At 39.3% G+C, this 20,800-nt stretch overlaps 1 protein-coding gene across 1 annotated transcript in view; it reads right to left on the bottom strand.

The window, feature by feature from the left end:
* BLTP3A (bridge-like lipid transfer protein family member 3A) overlaps positions 1–20,800 on the bottom strand; it is a 51,549-nt gene that overhangs the window by 21,183 nt on the left and 9,566 nt on the right. The window contains exons 2-4 of the mRNA XM_019738731.2: positions 9,193–9,355; positions 9,070–9,108; positions 8,160–8,251 (exon numbers count right to left, since the gene is read on the bottom strand). Of these exons, the coding sequence (XP_019594290.2) occupies positions 8,160–8,251; positions 9,070–9,108; positions 9,193–9,355 (294 nt within the window). The remainder of the gene's footprint in view (positions 1–8,159; positions 8,252–9,069; positions 9,109–9,192; positions 9,356–20,800) is intronic.

The following is a 20,800-nucleotide window of genomic DNA, read 5'->3' as shown; positions in this document are numbered from 1 at the left end:
ATACCGGACACATCAGACAGAACTAATAACAAACAATGCCCATCTTTGGGTGCTACAACTGTGGATGATTTCTTTTTCTTTATTTCTCTCCTCCCATTTCTACTTTCTTACATTTTTTAAATTTCTAAAAAATTGTATGACACAGTACTCTTTTTAATGGAATTTTTTAAAAGAATGGAATAAAAGGAGAAGAGTTTACCTGGAAACAATCTCCTTCCTATCAGAATAAATCGAAACATCTTTTTACAGTCCACAAACTACCTGAATAAATAAGGAGTATCTTCTGTGAGAGGAGGTATGACTACAGAAGGAAACAGTAGGTTTCTATAAAATCTTCAAACACAGAGCATACTCTGCAGAGGTAGTGGAAAGAAGGAAGGACAGCTAGGTGAGCAAGAGGTGTAATCCTGTGACATCTAATCAAGGACAGTCCAACCCTGACCTGATCTAATACCCCAAAGAGCAGAGCTGCACTTCCATAGGCCAAAAATGGCAAGGAGAGGAATGAAGGCCCTCTGAAAGTACTTCTGCATGTGGAAAGCAGAGACCTTCTTGACCTGTACATGAAATCAATTCTCATTACAACAGATGAAAAGAAGGTCTGGAAATTATAAACTAAAATAAACATAAACAGTTGACACTTGAGCAACACGGGGATGAGAGGCACTGCCCCCCCCATGCAGTCACAAATCCATGTACAACTTTCAACTCCCTCAAAACTTAACTACTAAAAAGCCTTTGCTATTGGAAGCTTTGCCAATAAAATAGTTGATTAACACATATTTTGTATGTCATATGTATTATACATTGTATTCTTATAATAAAGTAAACTAGAGAAAAGAAAATGTTATTTAAAAAACCACGAGGAAGAGAAAACACATTTACAGTACATATTTGTTGAAAAAAATCCACATATAAGTGAACCTGTGCAGTTCAAACCTGTGTTGTTCAAGCGTCAACTGTATATGTATATTTTCTATTTACATCACGAAGGGCTTCAAAAAACTGAGAAGAAAAAGATGAACAGTTCAATAAAAATGGGACAAAGCAGCAACTGTTCATAGCAAAATAAATGTAAATGGTATTAAACAAAAATGACGTTCAGCCTCACTCATAAATCAAAATTACACTGAGAGTCACCGATTTAAGAAAAGGTGACATTGTACTAAGGAAAGATGAAAGACAGTCCTTTCAATAATGGTGCATGGTCAATTTGAGGATCTCCATAGAGAACAAAAATAATATTAACCCCATCTTACACCAAACAAAAAAATAGTCAGTTTCAAGACTGATTGAGATCTAAATGTAAAAGGTCAAACAATAAAGCACAAGAAGAAAACACAGGAGACTATCTTCATGCCTTAGGATAGGAAAAGATTCCTTAAACAAGACACACAAAGTGTCAGCCATAAAGCAAAAAATAGATTAGATATACCAGACTACATTAGAATTAACAACGTCTACTCAACAAGAAAACATTAAGAGCGGTAGTGAACCCACGAAGTAGGAGAAGATAGCTGTAATACATGTATGTAACTGAGGACTTGTTTCTAGAATAAAGAACTCCAGGGGCAGCCGGTTAGCACAGTGGGTTAGAGCGCGGTGCTCTTAACAACAAGGTGGCCGGTTTGATCCCCACATGGGCCACTGTGAGCTGCGCCCTCCACAACTAAATTGAAACAACTGCTTGACTTGGAGCTGATGGGTCCTGGAAAAACACACTTAAAATAAATAAAAGTTTAAGAAGAAAAAAAAAAAGAACTCCAAATTAATAAGAAAAACACAAACAACACCCAAAAGGTAAACGGGTGAAACACTTACACCAATGCTTTATGAAAGAGGATATGCAAAATTCCAATAAACCAATCATCAGGAAAATACAAATTAAAACCAAAATGTGATAAAACCACACACCTATCAGAATGGCTAAAATGAAAAGACATTACTGAATGCTAGCAACTGGAACTCATGCGCTGCTAGTGGGGAAAGTAGTACCAGCACTTTGAAAACCTTTCTAGCAGTATCTACTAAAAGAGAACATATACACAGCCTGTGACCCTGCAACTCTACTGCTAGGTAGATACAAAACAGAAATGTATACGCATGCTCACCAGGCAGGTACAAGAGACATGCACAGGAAAGTTCCCAGCAGCACTTTTCTTTTTTCTTACATAGCGTTAATTTACATAGAGAAGAGGTCACTTTTTGTGGTGTCCAGGTCCAGGGTTTTGACAAGTGCATCAAGTCCTGTGTGGACCACGGTCCTGACAGACGCCAGGTCCCTATGGCGACACAATACTTCACAGCCAGGAACCGGAGACAAACCAATGTCCACCCACAACAGCATGGACAGACCTGGGGCACGTCATGGGATAATACACAGTAACGAGGATGAAGGGACTATAAATGTATGTGACAACATGGATGATTCTCACAAAAAGCTAGATACAAATGACTACCTATGATATGATTACATTTATATAACTTTAAAAATAGGAAAAACTAATGTTTGGTGTTAAAAAGGAAAATAATATTGTGAGAGCGTGGTACGGTGTCAGATGGTGGCTGGACTTATATCCTGGTGATCACTTCTTTAGGTATATAAATGGTAAATGACTACTGTGTACACCTGAAACGAATATAATATTGTATGTGAGCTATATTTTAATAAAAACCTTTTTAAAAAAATCAGATTTAGGTCAAACATGAAAAATAAATAAATACAATCAAAACAAGGATAAAAGTTACTCTTGGGGGTGGGTATGACTAGAAAGGGCACAGAAGGCTTCTGGGGTAGTGGAAGTAATCTGTTTCTTGATGTGTTAACTTCGTAAAGAATGACTGAGCTACACACTTACGATCTGTGCACTTCAATATGTTACGCATCTCAATACAACTTACAAAAAAACTACGCTGAAAAACCATGTGTCATCTATTAAGTTAGGCAAAATTCCTGAAGTTTAACAATATTCTCTGTTGACAAGCGTCTGGGAAAACAAGACCTCTTACACACTGCTGGTGGAATTATAAAATCCTGATGGCGGGACTTCAGCAATGTCTATCAAAATTATACATGCATTTGCCCTTTGACCTAATAGTGCCACTTCTAGGACTCTATCCCAAAATATGCTAGAAAAAAAAAGAAACAACCCAAATGACCATCAACTGATGAATGGATAAATAAAATGTGGTCTATCCATAAGATAGAATAGTATTCAGCCATAACAAGAAATAAAGTACTGAAACATCCTACAACATGGAGGAACCTTGAAAATATCATATACTACGTGAAAGTGAAAGAAGCCAGTCACGAGAAACCACACAGTTTATGATTCTCTTTATATGATATGATCAGAATACATACAGGAAGTGGATTAATGGTTGCCTAAGGCTAAGCCAGGGGACAATGGGAAGCGACTGCTAATAGGCATGAGATTTCTTTTTGGGTGATAAAAATGTTCTAAAATTGATTGTGGCGATAGCTGCACAACTTGGTGTATATACTAAAAACCACTGAACTGTCCACTTCAAATGGATGAATTCTATGGTATGTTAATTACATCTCAATAAAGCTGTTTTTAAAAAATATGCTGGCAAAATTCTAAGTGACTTATGAACAGGGTCATTTATTGCTGTACTATTTCTAACAGCAAAGAATCTGGAAATAATTCCAATATATAGCAATAGAGAACTGGCTATATAACTGATGCCTCCATAAAATACTGAGTATTCTGCAGGTGCAAAAAGGAACAAGGAACATCTCTCTATCTGCTTCTATGGAGTGATCGCCAGCATATGTGTTTAAAAAGAAAAAAGCAACGTTGAACGTGTTTATGGTATGCTACACTTTGTGTAAAAAAGGGAGTGGGGACACACAAACATATGTATTATAATATACCTTGTTTTATAGTTTTAACTTTGGTACTATGTAATTTTACATAGTTAAAAAATAAATTAAAAACCATTTAAAAATTAAAAACAACCCGATATAAAACTCCTGGAAGATAACAGGAGAAAACCTAGATGACCTTGGGGAGGGTGACACCTCTGTAGATACAACACCAAAGACATGGTCCATGAAAGAAATCATGGATAAGCTGGACTTCATTAAATTAAAAACTTCTGTTCTGCAAAAGGAAGTATCAAGAGAATGAGAAGACAAGCCACAGACTGGGAGAAAATATTGCAAAAGACACATCTGATTAAAGATTGTTATCCAAAAATATACAAAAACTCTCGAAACTCAAACAATAAGAAAACAAACAACCCAATTAGAACATAGGCCAAAGACATTCATAGGCACTTCACCAAAGATACACAAATGGCAAACAGGCACAGGGAAGGTGCTCTACATCATAGGTCCTCGGGGAAACGCAAATGAAAACAATGAGATCCCACTACACACCTATTAGAATGGCCCACGCCCGGGACACGGGCAAGGATATGGAGCAGCAGAAACTCGCACTATTGCTGGCGGGAACGCAAAATGGCACCGCCACTTTGGAAGACAGTTTGGCGGTTGCTTACAAGACTAAACATCCTCTTACCATACGATCTAGCAATCAGCCTCCTTCATATTCACCCAAAGGGGCTGAAAACTTATGTCCACACAAAACCTTACATATGGACATGTATAGCAGCTTATTCATAACTGCCAAAATTTGGAAGCAACCAGGATGTCCTTCAGTAGGTGATAGCTACGTAAACTGTGGGAAATCCAGATAATGAAATACACTTAAGCGCCATGAGAAGACATGGAGGAACCTTAAATGCATATTACTAAGTGAAAGAAGCCAACCTAAAAAGATGGAATCATACTGTATGATTCCAACTATATGACATTCTGAAAAAGGAAAAAATACAGAGACAGTAAAAAGACCAATGATTGCCAGGGATTAGAGGTGGGGAGAGGAACAAATGGGTGGCGCACAGAGGGCTTTTCAGGCAGTGAAAATACACTGTAGGATTCTGAAATGACGGACACATGTCATTACACATTTGTCCAAAAACACAGAAAGTGCCAACAGGAGTGAATCTTAACATAGACTATGGACTCTGGGTGACAGTGATGCGTCAGTGTAGCATCACCGATTGTGATGAATGTCCCACTCTGGTGGGGGTGTTGGTAATGGGAAAGGCTGTGTGTGTGGCGGCAGGGGTACACGGGAACTCTCCATACCCTCCTCAATATTACTGTAAAACTAAAACTGCTATAAACAAAATTGTCCTTAAAAAAATAACATAACTGAAACAAATGAACCTCTCTGTATGTCAAATCAGTATCCAACCACATGAAGATTTCAAGTGACTTGAAAACACAGTATTTTGACTATACATCCCTAATGGTATATATCATAGGATTAAAACACACATATACACACACACACAGAAATCTACTGCATTCCGTAGTCTTGATAATTATAATATTGGTTCTGTCATGTTTTTTGAAACGATCAAAGAAGTAAATTATTTATTACTAGATTATTGTTAGGAACCAAGATTCAACATACGAATAAAAAACACAAATATTAAATCTAAAAAGTTAACTCAAAATCCTCTTTTTAAAATTTGCATTGAGAAATATCAGGATATTATCAAGATTTATTTTTCTTTCTTAAAAATACCTTTTCCCTAAATCTGAACAATGAAAAGCCCTCAAAGCAATGACAACTCAATGAATACCAGTTAGCTCAGAGTGTAATTTCTAAATAACATTTCTCACTAAAAGGAATCAGCATCCCTTGGAGAAATGTCTGATTCCAGGTCTGAGGTAAGGATGTACAGAGAAGCCTGAAACATCTTGTTCTGTCTAGAAGCAGGAAAATTACTGGATTCTTGTCCAGGACATAGGACGTTACTCTGTACGGTACTCACTGGCCAAAGATGGGGACATCTGAACACCAAAAATAATAATGACTATAAAAGTCTTACATACAACAAACATATTGAAAAAGTAAATGTAAATGGAGGACATAAGAAATGTAAAACGTGAAAACATGTAAAAGAATGTAAAACGTGAACTATTTATTACTACCACTCTGGAAAAGTTTGACAGTTTCTTAAAAAGTTAAATCCATACCTACCATACCACCCAACCATTCCACTCCTAGGCATTTACCCAAGGGAAATAAAGCACATAACCATACAGAAACCTGTATACGAATGTATGTATCAGCATTATTCACAATAGCCAAAAACTGAAAATAAAAGTCTATCAACAAGTTGTGGTATTTCCACATAATGGAATATTATTACTCAGCAATAACAGGAATGAACTATCGATACACTCAACAACAGGAAGGAATCTCAAAACAATTATGCTGAATAAAAGAAGACAAAAAAACAATGCATACTATATGATTTCGTTTACATAAAATTATAGAAAATGCAAACTAATCTATATGACAAAGCCAGTGTTTGTCTGGGGCTAGGAGGGGGTGCTAAAGGGAAAGGGGGATACAAAGGAGAACAATACGTGTGGGGGTGATGGACATGTTCATTATTATCTTGATGGTGATTATGGGTTCATGAGTATATGCATACGCCAAAACTTATCAAATCGTATAGTTTATACATGTGCAGTCTATTTTATGTCCATTATACTGTAATAAAGCTGTAAAAAAAATCCATGGATTCAAAATGATAATCCTTCTTCTTCCTCCCCACACCCCAAAAAAATCTCTGGCGATTACTAGGGTGTGAACTCATAATTCTTTTTCTATTGAGATAAATTTACATATAACATTGTATTCGTTTTAGGTGTCAGTTTTAAATTTGATCTGATAAAGGTAAAGAATCCAGCATTTATCCTGACATTCCTGTACAAACTATATTTCAGGGTAATCAAATAGTTGGTGAAAGAACATCCTTTATAGAAAATCACAACTAAGAAATGTGATGGGAATAAAATAATTATAAAATCCCTATTTTGCATCCCACAATGAAATAAAGGATGTAAATAGCTATCATCAATGGTCCTTAAGCCATGAGGCGAAAGGTAGCTGAGGATCTTATCATAATGGACAAATCGGGCCAAAATCATTGGAATCCACTAATTAATCTTAACCAAAGCAACATTATGTGCCTTCAGATGTGTTAAAATAGGAAACACACAGAACCATTTCTGAACTATTCTTAAAAAAAAAAAACAAAAAAAAAACCCAGGGGACCAGTCCGGTGGCTCAGGCGGTTAGAGCTCCATGCTCCTAACTCCCGAAGGCTGCCGGTTCAATTCCCACATGGGCCAGTGGGCTCTCAACCACAAGGTTGCCGGTTCGACTCCCGCAAGGGATGGTGGTCTGTGCCCCCTGCAACTAGAAAATGGCAACTGGACCTAGAGCTGAGCTGCGCCCTCCACAACTAAGATTGAAAGAACAACAACTTGACTTGGGGAAAAAAAAAAAAAAAAAAAAAGGCGTGGAAGTACACACTGTCCCCCAAAGTCCTATTCCCCTTCCCAACAAAATCTTTAAAAAAAAAAAAAAATTGAATCAAATCAAGCCTTTAAATCTAACTAGCAGATTAAATAAGAAACATTTTAAATGACACCATGAGGACACAATCAGCCAAAAATATAAAATGCAGGAAATTCTTTAGAAAAAACAATCCAGTTTCTACAAAGAACAAAAGGTATATTAAAAAGTGTGCTTGGGGGGCGTATTGTTTAGAATTAAAAAGCTTTAAAACTCATATCACCCAAATATAATGTATAGGGCTCTTTAGATTAACACTGTATTATAAAAAATATTTTAGACACACTTCAAGAAAATTGAATATGAAATACATATAAGATATTAAGGAATTCCTGTTAATTCCATTAATTGTGATAATAATATTGCAGGGTTGTTTTTTTCCCTTCTTTCTTCCCAGTCCTTGCCTGTTAAAGATACATGATAAAGCATTTAGATGGAAGCATACAGAGTCTGGGCTTTGCTTTCAAGCACTGCAGCACAAACACACACACACACACCACACAAAATCACAGGAGAAAGGTGAAAAAAATGGCAAAATGTTGATCATTGGTGAAGTTAGATCTTGGGTGCATGATGGTTCATTACACTATTCTCTCTACTTTAGTATATGTTTGAAATTTTCCATAATAAAAAGTTTTTATTTTTTAACTAAAGGGTGATCTGGACCAGTTAATGTTTCCAACTCACCTCTGCCCTGCAGCGAGGGCGATGGGCGACTGCCCGTTGGGGGGCCGCGGCTCCTCACATGTCTTCATCTCCACCTCGACCTTATCCAGACACTGAAATAAAAGCCACGGAGAGCTAAGCATCGGGACAACAGCCCACAGAGCACGACTGTGCCTTCTTCATCTCTGTGCTGCCAGGGCCTAGGCGGGTGCCAGGCTCCCCATGGGCACACATACTCCTGTAACACATGTGCAGGCATCTACCTGGGCCCATTCATGTCACTCCCATAGGACGTGGGGGGCGGGCGGGCGGCAAGGAGAACTAATATGAACATACACTTCTGCTATTTGCTGGGTCATGAGCAACAAAGTCCTTTGTTGAGTGAATGAATGAACAAACTGAAATGCAAGGACAGCTCTCATCTTTCCCCTTCCATGTGCATTAGCAGCAGAACTCCCTGAGAAGCCTGGGATTAGCTCACAGCAGAAAACTGAAACAAACCCAAGTTACAGAGATATTACTATTCCTGGGGAGTCCAGTCTTTAGGATAAAGATATGAATCAATCAGTTCCTGCAGGGCTTTCAGCTGATAATTACCCAATCGGCAACGTGAACTAAACTTATTTTCCTTCTGTCAGGATTCCAAGGGAAAACAGGGAAACCTAAAGTTAGACCTAGGCAGCAAAACTTATGAGAAACAACAAAACAAAACCAACTCGAGACGCCTGTGTCTTGTGCGCTGGTGCTCATTCCTAGACTGCCCAGCAGTTCCCGAATAAGTCCAGACAACAGTCATCCGTCTGAGAGAGCAGCAACCACGACTCCAAAAGGGACACCCTATGAGGACTCCTCCCCAGCTTCTCTCAGGTCTTTTAAAACCCGACCCCAGCCATCCCCATTTTGATTACTTGCAATCGAAACAGGCCATTACCAAGCAAATTGGGTGCGTCTTCAACTTTGTCCACTGGATCTGGAAGAGAAAAGTGGAGCGTCAGGGCCATCGAGGGCAGGCCTGCTGGCCGAGGAGAGCAACACACGCTGACCCCATTCTTACCCGGATGGAGGCCCTGTTGCAATAGACCCGCGTGATGGCCAACCAGGTGGGCAGCTCCAGCACATTCTGCAGAACCTCTTCATCCAGCTCCAAGTTGGTCAGCTGACCTTCCCCTTTCAAGGTGCTCAGATTGATTTTGTCTGGGGAAAGATTCTTAGTGAACCTGAAAAGAGTAATGATAAGAAGCTATGATTTACATGGCAATCTGCTAAGTGGACAGGATAGCCAATAACACGTCCGAATTTAAAGAGAACGTTAAAGAATACTGTCTAATGACCAAACTGTATCTATGCCATATAAGATCGATCATTCTACTCATGATTATGTCATTTTTCTACTCAGAACCCACGAGGGGATTCTGGGGAAATGGCTGTAGCAGTGGCAACGTAGCCTTTTGATATTTTTGAATCCCCACCTAAAAACAGAGCAACTAGACAGCAACACAAAAAGCCTGTAGATAACATTTAAAACAAAACTAGAAGGTAAGACATCCTCATAACCCCCGATATACAGGCAGATGGAGAAAAAACATCACCAGCCACAAGACATGGGAGCTCTAAGCAGCTGTGCAGGTCAACATTGAAGGGAGACCCACACGGAGGGCAGCTGACGGACCAGAGAACAGACCCCCAACACAACCTAGTGCTAAATGAAAACAATGTGGGCCAATTTGAGAATAGCAATTAAAACGAGGGGTTCTGTCCGCTGCCAGGAGTCCCCCGTGAGGCCCAAAGGAGCTGGAGCAGTCGTCCTGTAAACTCTCAGAACTAACGGAGGCTCCTTCCCAAGACAGGGCCCCCCACACTGAGGAATTGCTGGGGGAGGAATCCAAACTGAGCGAGACAGGGATACAGAAATGAAGAGAAGAGAGTCATGGGGGATCGACCAGGACCCCTCAGAGAGCAAGCCATTGTATTTTTTAACACCCCTTGAAATACCAGAAGAGGGAGCTCTACAAGGGTAGAATATGAAACAGTAATGGGCTAATCATTAGCTTGTTAAGCAGGGTAAAACCCCAGGCCCTAACACAAACCTCTGATGTGATCAGAGAACACACAACCACCTATACTCTTGCCAAAGGGATTGAACCTGAATCTCATTGTGCTATTGCGCCCAGCAGCTGATTTGCAGGAAATACAGGACAGAGGAAAACTGCTGAATTGCACCCTAAGTGTGCCATCAGCAAACTCCAGACTGTGGGAAACTCTATGGGTCAGGTGGCCTGCACACACAGCTCACACACGCCAGCCTTCTCACTGTTCCACACTCAATGTCACAAGTCTTTGCTCAAGTGCTCTTGCCACCCACTCCTGTTCCTGGAGCACCCTCGTCACCCTCTGCTATTCGAGGGCCAACTCAAGACTTCCCACTAGGCTTTCTTTCCCTAACTGATGCATCTCACATTAAAATCGGAGGGTCTTAGGGTGTTCTCTAATTCTCCCACGTGACCCCCCTGTACCACGAGGTGTTTAGGTCATGTTACCTGACAGATGCTGGGCCTACATACCTCTTAGCTAATTGCCCTGCTGGCTAACCACTGCCAGCTCCCTTCTCTCATCTCTTTGGCTGGATCAATTGGAGGCCACTTCCTCATAGCATAAACCTGTCGCCTGCGTGACAAACTCTCCAGATGAATCTCCTCCCTGTACTCCTCACTGTTGCTGCCTCTCACAATCACTATTTTCCACTGCAATAGTTGTACTTTGCCTTCCATCCGTAACTATACTTAGCCCTTACGTAAATTAGATGCTAATAGTTGCCTTTAGAGTTATATATTGTTTACCAACATTTACTTTTCACACATATCCTTTCCTTTTACTAAACTGTGTTTTAAGTATTTTTGGTTTTCCGTGAACCATAACACCATGACATGCAAAAGCTTTATCTTTAAATTTTTTTCTATAATGCCTAAAATGGTACTACTATGTAAAAAGGCTCTTTAACAATTTTTTAAATGACTGTAAAAAATTTTTTGGAAAGTTTATCAACATGCAAAACAACACCATATGATAATAAGGGATGCACTGGTGCAGGAAAGAAGTTAGGAAAATTTGCCTTCATTGGCTGATGTGAGCTTTTGTCTGTCAGCCTTTTGTTCCCTCACAAGCGGAGGACTGCGTGTGAGGTTTGTCCCAGACTAACTCTGAGTCGGCTTTCGGTCTGTTTTGCCCGAATCAGCAGATGAGGTAGAAAAAGTAACTAAGTTATATCACTATAATGTGTTGCCAGACTTTGGAAGGCCTTGGGCCGATGGTCCCAGGCGAGAATAGTAAGTATTGTTTGTCCGAGTGAACTGGCCCTTCAGCCAGATAAACAATATTTTTATCACAGTAACTGCCAGACCCGCCTGGAAGTGGCCATTCCCTGAGGGGGAGGCAGGAACAAGGAGCTTGGCTCTAAGGTACATCTGAAAAAAATATATGCAACAGACCTCAGCTGGCAGTGTAATTTTGGCATTTTGTTATTTGTCATTGGTGATTCTTTATCATTCTAACATTTTGGAAACTCGTGTACAACATGCAACTTACAACACCAGGGGACGCCCTGACTTCCAGCCGCGGACCTGGTGAGGGCTGGGGTTCCCGGCCTCTGCAGTGTTGTTCCCCACAATTAGCCTCCTCGAGAACTGGTTAGTGTTTTGAAAACTTGTACGCAGCTTGCAGCATCAGGAGACGCCCCAGCTTCCAACGACAACAGCAGCAATGGCAGCAGCAGCAGCAACATTCTGGGGACCTAGCAAGCAGCGGTTGGAGACACCTCAGCTTTCCCCACTGCGGACCTGGCAAGGTTTCGATTCCTGACCTTTCCACTGTTGTTTTTCCTATGGTTTGGTGAGCTTTTGGCATCTACTGTAATAGTAACTATCCTATAGAGCTTACTACTGCCTTTGGATGCTTCTTATTGATGTTATTTGTGTATTTAGCCAAGTGATCTCTGATCAATAGTAAACATATGTTGGCATCTCTTAAACTTATATGTATGTGTACTCCTTTGATGTGACATTGGTATCAATGTATATAGTTTAGTCTTAACCACCTTTACTTTCTCTCATTAGCATATTCTTTTAAGTGCCTTTGTCTTTTGCTATCGCATATTGCTAAATACATTGATTAGACATTGCTAAATAAATTCCTCAGCCCCACTCCAGTGGCTCCTCTTCCTTTCCCCTGCTCGTCATTACAGGTGGCAGGATAACAGCTTCGGGAAAGTGCTTACCTGTGGGACAGGGGAGGCCGCACAGGAAGCTTCAACTGTACGGATAAAGGCTGTTTCTCCCGTTGGGAGGTGACTGCATGGCTGTTCCTTATACTACTCTATGTACTTTGCATCTGGTAAATGTTTCATAACAAATCAGAGATTTCTGTCAACGACCTATCGTATGTACTCACTGTTGGGAGAACTACTCTGCCATGGGTCTCACACTTTACATGGTCTTACTGGATATGCCAAAAACACGGGGCCCTGACCACTCCGGACCCAGGCCCCGTCTCAGGACTGTACTGCAGAGATCGGCTTTGAGGAATGAAGTAATGTCCCGCTCCAGGACGAAGAGGATGCTTGCTGCCCACCACCCAAAGCTCAGTGTTCCCTTCCTATAGCACGTGCGCAGGCGTGTCTGGGCCCACTCAAGGCACTCCCACGGGCTGTGTGTGTGTGGAGGGGGGCAAGCAGAACCAATACAAGCATCTGCTTGTGCTGCTTGCTGGGCCATGAGGAACAAAGTCCTTTCCTCTGATCCAGGAGTCTCCCGTGTTCTGCCACATCCAGGAACTGTAGCGGGCTAACGAGCTTCTAAATAGGGGGAAATAAAATCCCAGTCCCTTACATATACTCTTACTGGTTTCAATTAATAAAAAGAAACTTAAGTCAACATTTACTGAGTACGAACCAATTTTATTCCCTGAACCAAAAGGACAAGCGTTCTCTAATGGCTCCTATCCTCTGAAAACTAGCTTGCCACAGAGGGAAAGAATTCCTCTTTTCCTACAAGGAATGACTGACTACCTATGAGGAAACAGGACTGGGGTGAAAGGAAAGAAAGAACGTCTTAAACACTTCCACTCCACGGAACAGTAACAATGAAAAGTAAAGGAAGATATAGTGCACGTCCCTGAGGAACTTGGGGGAAAACACAGTCCTGAGGGAAGAAAAGGAAAGCAGAAAACAACTCAGCATTACTTGTAATCACTAGGTCCAGGCAGGCTTTCTTTATCAAGTCCCTCGTATATTTACGTAAGATATTATTTCCTCCTAGCAACCCTTTCTCTGCCGTGAAGTATCAGGAAAGCCACACACCAGCCCAGAAATAGGGGCGGGGAATCCTTCAGAAGTATTAGTCTTAAGGACAAGACTACTTGAAGACATAAAATTAGTTTGTAAAGACTGTATGTTTCCTCCTGTCCTGCCCACAGATTCTAATAAGACCTCATCTCCCTACCTCAGCTGAGAATCCCAGGAGGGAAGAGCCACTGTCAGAGATGGGCGTCAGGAATCCATTAACATGCAGGAGCTGGGAGCAAAGGCTGAGAATCACTAATATACACTACTTTTCCTTATGATAAAAAAGGTATTTTTAAGAAAATAACGTGACAGCGATTTTGTTCCAATTTGTTCCTCTCTGAAAAAAGAGGAGCATACCTCAAATAAAATGAAACATAAACACAGTTAAGAGTAAGTTACACTGCTTGTTAGCAACAACATTCTCAGCGTGATTATACTAAATAGGTACCATAGATCTAATTTCTATATTGTATTCTATGCAAAATCTAACTCCATTTTACAGCTCCACATAAAATAAATGTCACTTTAGAAGCCTTGAAAAAACAAGTATGATATTGTATTATATTTCATCCTAACCTCGCCAGTGTTTAGGGCAATGTATCTCAAACTACGCTCCTCTGATCACCTGAGTGGAATCACTTAGGTATGTTTAATATGCAGATTATTGGGCCACACCGCAGATACGCTGAGTCACAATGGAGAAGGGCTAAGAAATCTGCCTTTTTAACAAACTCAAGGTGATTTTTTTCTGTTCTCTAAAATTTGAGAATGGTTTAACTGGAGGTTTCAGTTGACCAGCTAAAATAATTCAAGGAAGGCAAGATGAGAGGCTGCAGAAGGAAAACAAATGCATAAATCCGTTCTTCAAGTACAAAGTTTTTAACTTCTATTCTATTTATGGCTTGGTGGTTTAGAGTTAGACTTGGGCTCAAGACCTGGCTCTCTAATGCTGTAACTTTAGACAAACTGTTCAACCAACCTCACGGGGCTGTTGGGATTAAAAGAGCTAACTAATGTAAGTTAAATACCTGGCATGTATTAAGTGCTCAATAAATAAATCGTAATAATTGTTATTTCTGGATTCCACTACTTTCTCTCTTTAGAAAAGGCTTAAATTATCGTCTTTAAAAAAAGGGTTGTTTTTTTTTATCATAATGAAAGGCACACCTGATCATTTCACAATGGATACAAATGTCCAGTCATTATGTTGTACATCTAAAACTAATATAATATTGTATATCAATTTTTAAAAAAGGTTTAGGAGGCTAAGGTTATAATCCTCGGACTCAGATTTCCTTTCAGAGACAACGCTCAGATCTGTCTTTCTATCTCAATGTAGCATCTCCATTCCGAGTATACTTATTTCTATCCTTTCGATAGAAAGGTTATCGGGAAACTGAAATCTGAACAAGGTTAAAACTGAATTAATGGGGCCGGCCCGGTGGCTCAGGCGGTTAGAGCTCCATGCTCCTAACTCCGAAGGCTGCCGATTCAATTCCCACATGGGCCAGTGGGCTCTCAACCACAAGGTTGCCAGTTCAATTCCTCGAGTCCCACAAGGGATGGTGGGCTCCGCCCCCTGCAACTAAGATTGAACAGGGTACCTTGAGCTGAGCTGCCGCTGAGCTCCCAGGTGGCTTGGTTGGAGTACGTCCTCTCAACCACAAGGTTGCTGGTTCGAGTTCCGCAAGGGATGGTGGGCTGCGCCCCCTGCAGCTAGCAACGGCAACTGGACCTGGAGCTGAGCTGCGCCCTCCACAATTAAGACTGAAAGGACAACTTGAAGCTGAACGGCACCCTCCACAACTAAGATTGAAAGGACAACAACTTGACTTGGAAAAAAGTCCTGGAAGTACACACTGTTCCCCAATAAAGTCCTGTTCCCCTTCCCCAATAAAATCTTTAAAAAAAAACTAAAAAAAAACTGAATTAATGTTTCCCAAAACCCATTATATCCCACTCTGGCTCCAGGATTAGATTTTTATCCCTTCTCTCTCTAATACTAATGGGTCACAAGAGAACAGAGGACAGGGAATAAAAGTCAATAAAGTTAGTGAAAATCAAGCTTGTAAAGGCAAGGCCAACCAATTGACAACAGGCCTACCGATGAATTTTATAGCCGTGTCAACTGGCAAATGACAGCGCTGACTTCTTCAGGACAGTTTTAACAGCAACTAGACCACCACAGGCTGTTCTCCCATAACAGTAGAAACGATGTAACATATATTTGCTTATTAATTTATCAATTTACTTTTAGGATTCAACAAAAAATGGATTACTTTCTTTAAAAAGGCAGTAAGAATTCTTCCACTGAATTTGTCTGCATTTTATAATAATAACAAAACACAGGTAAAAAGACACTCCCTGGGGCCAGTCGCTGTGGGGGAGGTTTGTGGAGGTTTGCTCAAGCAAGGACACCATTGACCTAAGATCTTATCTGAAAACATTCCACAGTCACCAGCACAAACCTTACTCAGCTTTTGTGTTCCTCTCTGAGGAAGATATCACCGAGTCCAAGGGTGGCTGAAAAGGCTAATGGAAGCTTGCTATTTATCTACCTCAAGTATGTGGGGAAACATTTTCTGGCCATCTGTTACTGTTACAGAGCACAGAAGCTAAACTGAAATCGAGTTGGAAAAATAGGTTTTGATCAGGTTTCATTTCTGCCAAAGGACTGCAATCTGCCAGAGACAACAGAGAGAAGCTCTCAGACATCTTTGTGAAAATGTACAATGTTGGGATGTGAGAATTCTTAGATTTTCACATTCACAGAATTTCAGAGCTAGAAAAGATCTTAAATAATCTTTAGTCCAAATCTATAATTTGCAAATGGTCAGAAAGTTAAATGATTTGCCCAAGAGTCACAGCTAGCCAGTGGTAAAGCTGGGACTATGTAAATGGCAGAAATGGGACCTAACCCAGCACTCATTCAACTCTCCCGCTCCCTGCATCCTGCAATTCGGTACCTTTATTGCTAATAAGAGAATCAATAATTGCAATAATCTGTCTGCTTTGGGTCCCATAGAAATTGAACCCTCACAGGAGAATTACAAATGTCCGCAAATACGCTTTGCTTCCTTCACTATTTTTTCCACTAAGGTGATCACAGCCCAGTCCTGGGCTTCTAAGCACCCTGTCCAAATCCACATCCAAGCATTTTCACTGCTCAGCCACACCATAGGCTTGTCTTTAAGCAAAGATATAACACAACACAACACTGCAGCAGTTGATTTAGACGCAGGACCACTGCACCATAGAAACAAAACACCTCAATCACTAAAGTAGCTAACATTCCACCCCAGCAATCTGCTGAAATATTCCATTCAGTCTTAGAGGTTGCCCTAATAGGTTTACTCTCAAAACTTCTTCTTGAACAAACACATGCCTTTCTTAGGAGAAAATTCTCTTTCCTTCTAGATTTTTGTTTGTTCTTTACAAAGTTGAGTTTTTTAACTGGTTTTGTATTCTTTGAGGTGCGATTTACATAGTGTGGCTTAATTTCAGAACTTACTCTTTTGTTCTACTCACCTGATAACCCTTATGCCAATTATCACACTATCTTTATTACTGGAGCTTCATTTTAAGTCTTGAAGTAAGTAGTATAAATCCTCTCATTTGTTTTCCAAGATTATTTTGACCATTGTAGGTCCTTTTCCTTTCCATATCAATTTTTAAATCAGCCAGCTAATTTGTCAGGGAAAAAAAAAAAAGCACCTGCTGAAATACTGATTGGGACTGCATTGACACTGGCTCGATTTGGAGACTGGATGTACTACAAATCAGTCCGCTTATCCTTAAATACGGTATACGTTGAAGGTACAGTATATTTATTTAGGCCTTCTTTAACTCCTCCTAGCAATGTTTTGTAGCTTTAGTATACATCTTTTCTTAAATTTATTTCTATATATTTAATCTTTTTGACACTATTATAAAGGAAATTTGTTTTTTCTAGTTGTTTTCTGCTAATAGATATCAGTAAAACGCTATTTCGACACTGACCTTGTATCCTGAAATCTTACTAAATTCAGTTATGCGCTCTAGTGATTGTTTTGTAGAACTTTAGGATTTTTATGTAAACAATTATATTATCTGTGAATTGGTAAGTTTTAGTTCATTTCCAATTTTTATGACAACTGACATTTGTATATTGATCTTGTATTCGGCATCCTTGCTAAACTAACTTATTAGTTCTAATAACTTTTTTAAAGAAGCCATAACATTTTCTACATAGACAGTCACGTTGCCTGCAATATCTTTGTTAGGCTTTGTTACCAGAGTTATGATAGACTTACTAAAACAAGTTTGGAAGTGTTTCCCTTCTTTATTTCCTAAAATAATTTGTGTTAAATAGGTATTTCTTCCTTAAATATTTGATAGAAAGCACCAATAAACCTATCAGGGCCAGGAGTTTTCTTTATGAAAAAGGTTTTGACAACAAATGCAATTTCTTTAATCGATATAGGACTAGTCAGATATTCTATTTCATTTTGTCAGTTCTGATAAGTTGTTTCTCAAATAATTTTGTGCACTTCATCTAAGTTGTCAAATTTATTGACAAAAAATATTCATAATATCCTTTAATATCTTTTTAACATCTGTAAGATCTAGCTATATACCCTCTTTCATCCTGATAGTATAGTTTTTTTTCCTTGTACAGTCTTGCTAAAGGATAATTTTATCGATCTTTAAAAAAAAACAAAAACATTTGGCTTCCTTAGTTTTCTCTCTTGTCCCACAAAGTTTGATATATTGAATTTCATTGTCAATTAGATAGAAATATTTTCTAGTTTATTTTATGATGTCTTCTTTGACCATGAGTTACTTAGAAACGTATTTTAAATATTCCAAATTTGGAGAGGTGGCTTTTCTAGCTATCTTGTTATTGATTTCTAATTTAATTCCTTTGTGCCAGGGAATATATTATGTAAGTTTTTGATATTTTTATATTTATTGAGACATATTGTATAGTTTAACATATGGTCTATCTTAATGAACATTCCCTGTACAATAGAAAAGAATGTGTATTCTGCAGTTATGTCTAATGTTCGATAAATGCCAGTTAGGCAAGGTAATGCATAATGTTATTCAGATCCTTTATATCTTTATTGATATTTTCAAGTTATTCTATCAAGTTATTCTATACTGAAGGAGGAGTATTAAAATTTTCCGGGGCCGGCCGGTGCCCCTCAGGCGGTTGGAGCTCCGTGCTCCTAACTCCGAAGGCAGCCGGTTTGGTTCCCACATGGGCCAGTGGGCTCTCAACCACAGGTTGCTGGTTCAACTCCTTGAGTCCCGCAAGGGATGGTGGGCAGCGCCCCCTGCAACTAAGATTGAACACGGCACCTTGAGCTGAGCTGCCTCCAGAATGGCTCAGTTGGTTGGAGCGCATCCTCTTAACCACAAGGTTGCCGGTCTGATTCCTCGACTCCCGCAAAGGATGGTGGGCTGCGCCCCCTGCAACTAGCAATGGCAACGGCAACTGGACCTGGAGCTGAGCTGTGCCCTCCACAACTAAGACTGAAAGGACAACAACTTGAAGCTGAAAGGCACCTTCCACAACTAAGATTGAAAGAACAACAACTTGACTTGGAAAAAAAGGCCTGGAAGTACACACTGTTCCCCAATAAAGTCCTGTTCCCTTTCCCCAATTGAAAAAAAAAATTCCAACTATGGTTGTGGATTTGCCCTTTTCGCCTTTTAGTTGTCTGGTTTTATTTCATGTATATTGAAGGTCTGTTATTAGAGTCATACACCTGTATGATTATATCTTTCGGATGATTTGATCCTTTTATTATGTGCCTTTTTATTTTTAGTAATAATCCTTGTCTTGAGGTCTATTTTATCTGATGATAATATAGCCATTCCAGATTTCTTGTGCTTACTGTTCACGTGAAACTTTTTTCATCCTTTCACTTTCTATTTATGTCTATCCCGTTTATATCCAGTCTGACAATCTGCCTTTAAATTGAAGCATTCAGTCCGCTCACATTTAATATAATTGTTGACAGTGTTTGGACTTCGGTTTATCATTCTATTTGTTCCATTTGGTTTTTGTTCCTTTATTATTCCTTTCCTGCCTTCTTTTTAGGTTAACCTAATATTTTCAGTATTAGTTATACCTCTTTGTGAGAGTGTGTGTGTGTGTGTGTATGTGTGTGTGAGAGAGAGAGAGAGAGAGAGAGAGAGAGAGAGAGACTGCTCTAAGGATGCAATATGTAACCATAACTTACGACCTACTTAGAGTTCTTTAATACTGCACTACTTCATATAAAAATGTAAGAACCTTGCAACAATGTAGTTCATTTACTGTCCTTCATCTTTTGGGCTAATGTTGTCATAGATATTACATCTACATATGCTATAGATCAGCAAAATAGTGCTAAACAGTCTTGTCTTTTAAAGAAATTAAGAGAAGAAAAAAAATATAGCCTTTTATATCTACATTTCCAGCATTCTTCACTCTTTCCTATAGATGCAAGTCTCCATCTGGTGTTATTTCAATTTGAAGAACTTCCTTCAGCATCTATTGTAGTACTGCTAATTCTCTCAGTTTTCATTTGTCTAAAAATGTCTTTACTTCACCTTCCATTTTTAAAGGACATTTTAGTTGGATATGAAATTCTAGGTTGAGATTCTTTCTTAAAGTATCATCCCATTGTCTTCTGACCTGTTTTTATTGATGCAAAGTCAGCCATTAATTTATATCATTTTTCTCCTATATGTAATGAGTCATTTTCCTCTGGCTGCTTTCAAGTTTTTATCTTTATCTTTATATAGCTTTATATCTTTATATAGGTTTCAGCAATATGACTGTGATTGGCCTGGGGGGTTTTCCTTTATGTCTATCCTGCTTAAGATTCACTGAGCTTCTTGAATTCCATGAACGTTTTTCACAAAACTTGAAAATTTTCAGCTGTTATCTATTTATCTCTCTCTCTCTCTCTCTCTCTCTCTCTCTCTCCAGCTCTATATATAACTCACACACCATAAATACATCTATAAATATAATTCACACGCCACACATACATCTATTTAAAGTGTACAGTTCATGGTTTTTAATATAGTCACAGAACCATGCAATCTTAAGCTTAATCAATTTTAGAGCATTTTCATCACTCAACTCCAAAAAATACCCTTCTGCTATCATCCCTCTCAACCCTAGGCAACCATCATTCTATTTTGTTTCTATAGATGTGCCTATTCTGGACATTTAACATAAATGGATTCATAGAGATGTAGTCTTCTGTATTTAACTGCTTTCAGTTAGCATCTTTTCAAGGTCCATGTGTGTTATAACATGAATCAGCATTTCATTCCTTTTTGTGGC

The sequence above is a fragment of the Rhinolophus sinicus genome, linkage group LG05, assembly GCF_036562045.2.
Source record: "Rhinolophus sinicus isolate RSC01 linkage group LG05, ASM3656204v1, whole genome shotgun sequence".
NCBI classification, from domain to species: domain Eukaryota; kingdom Metazoa; phylum Chordata; class Mammalia; order Chiroptera; family Rhinolophidae; genus Rhinolophus; species Rhinolophus sinicus.
Note: the sequence above shows the minus strand (reverse complement) of the source record. Positions and strands in the feature narration are given on the sequence as shown.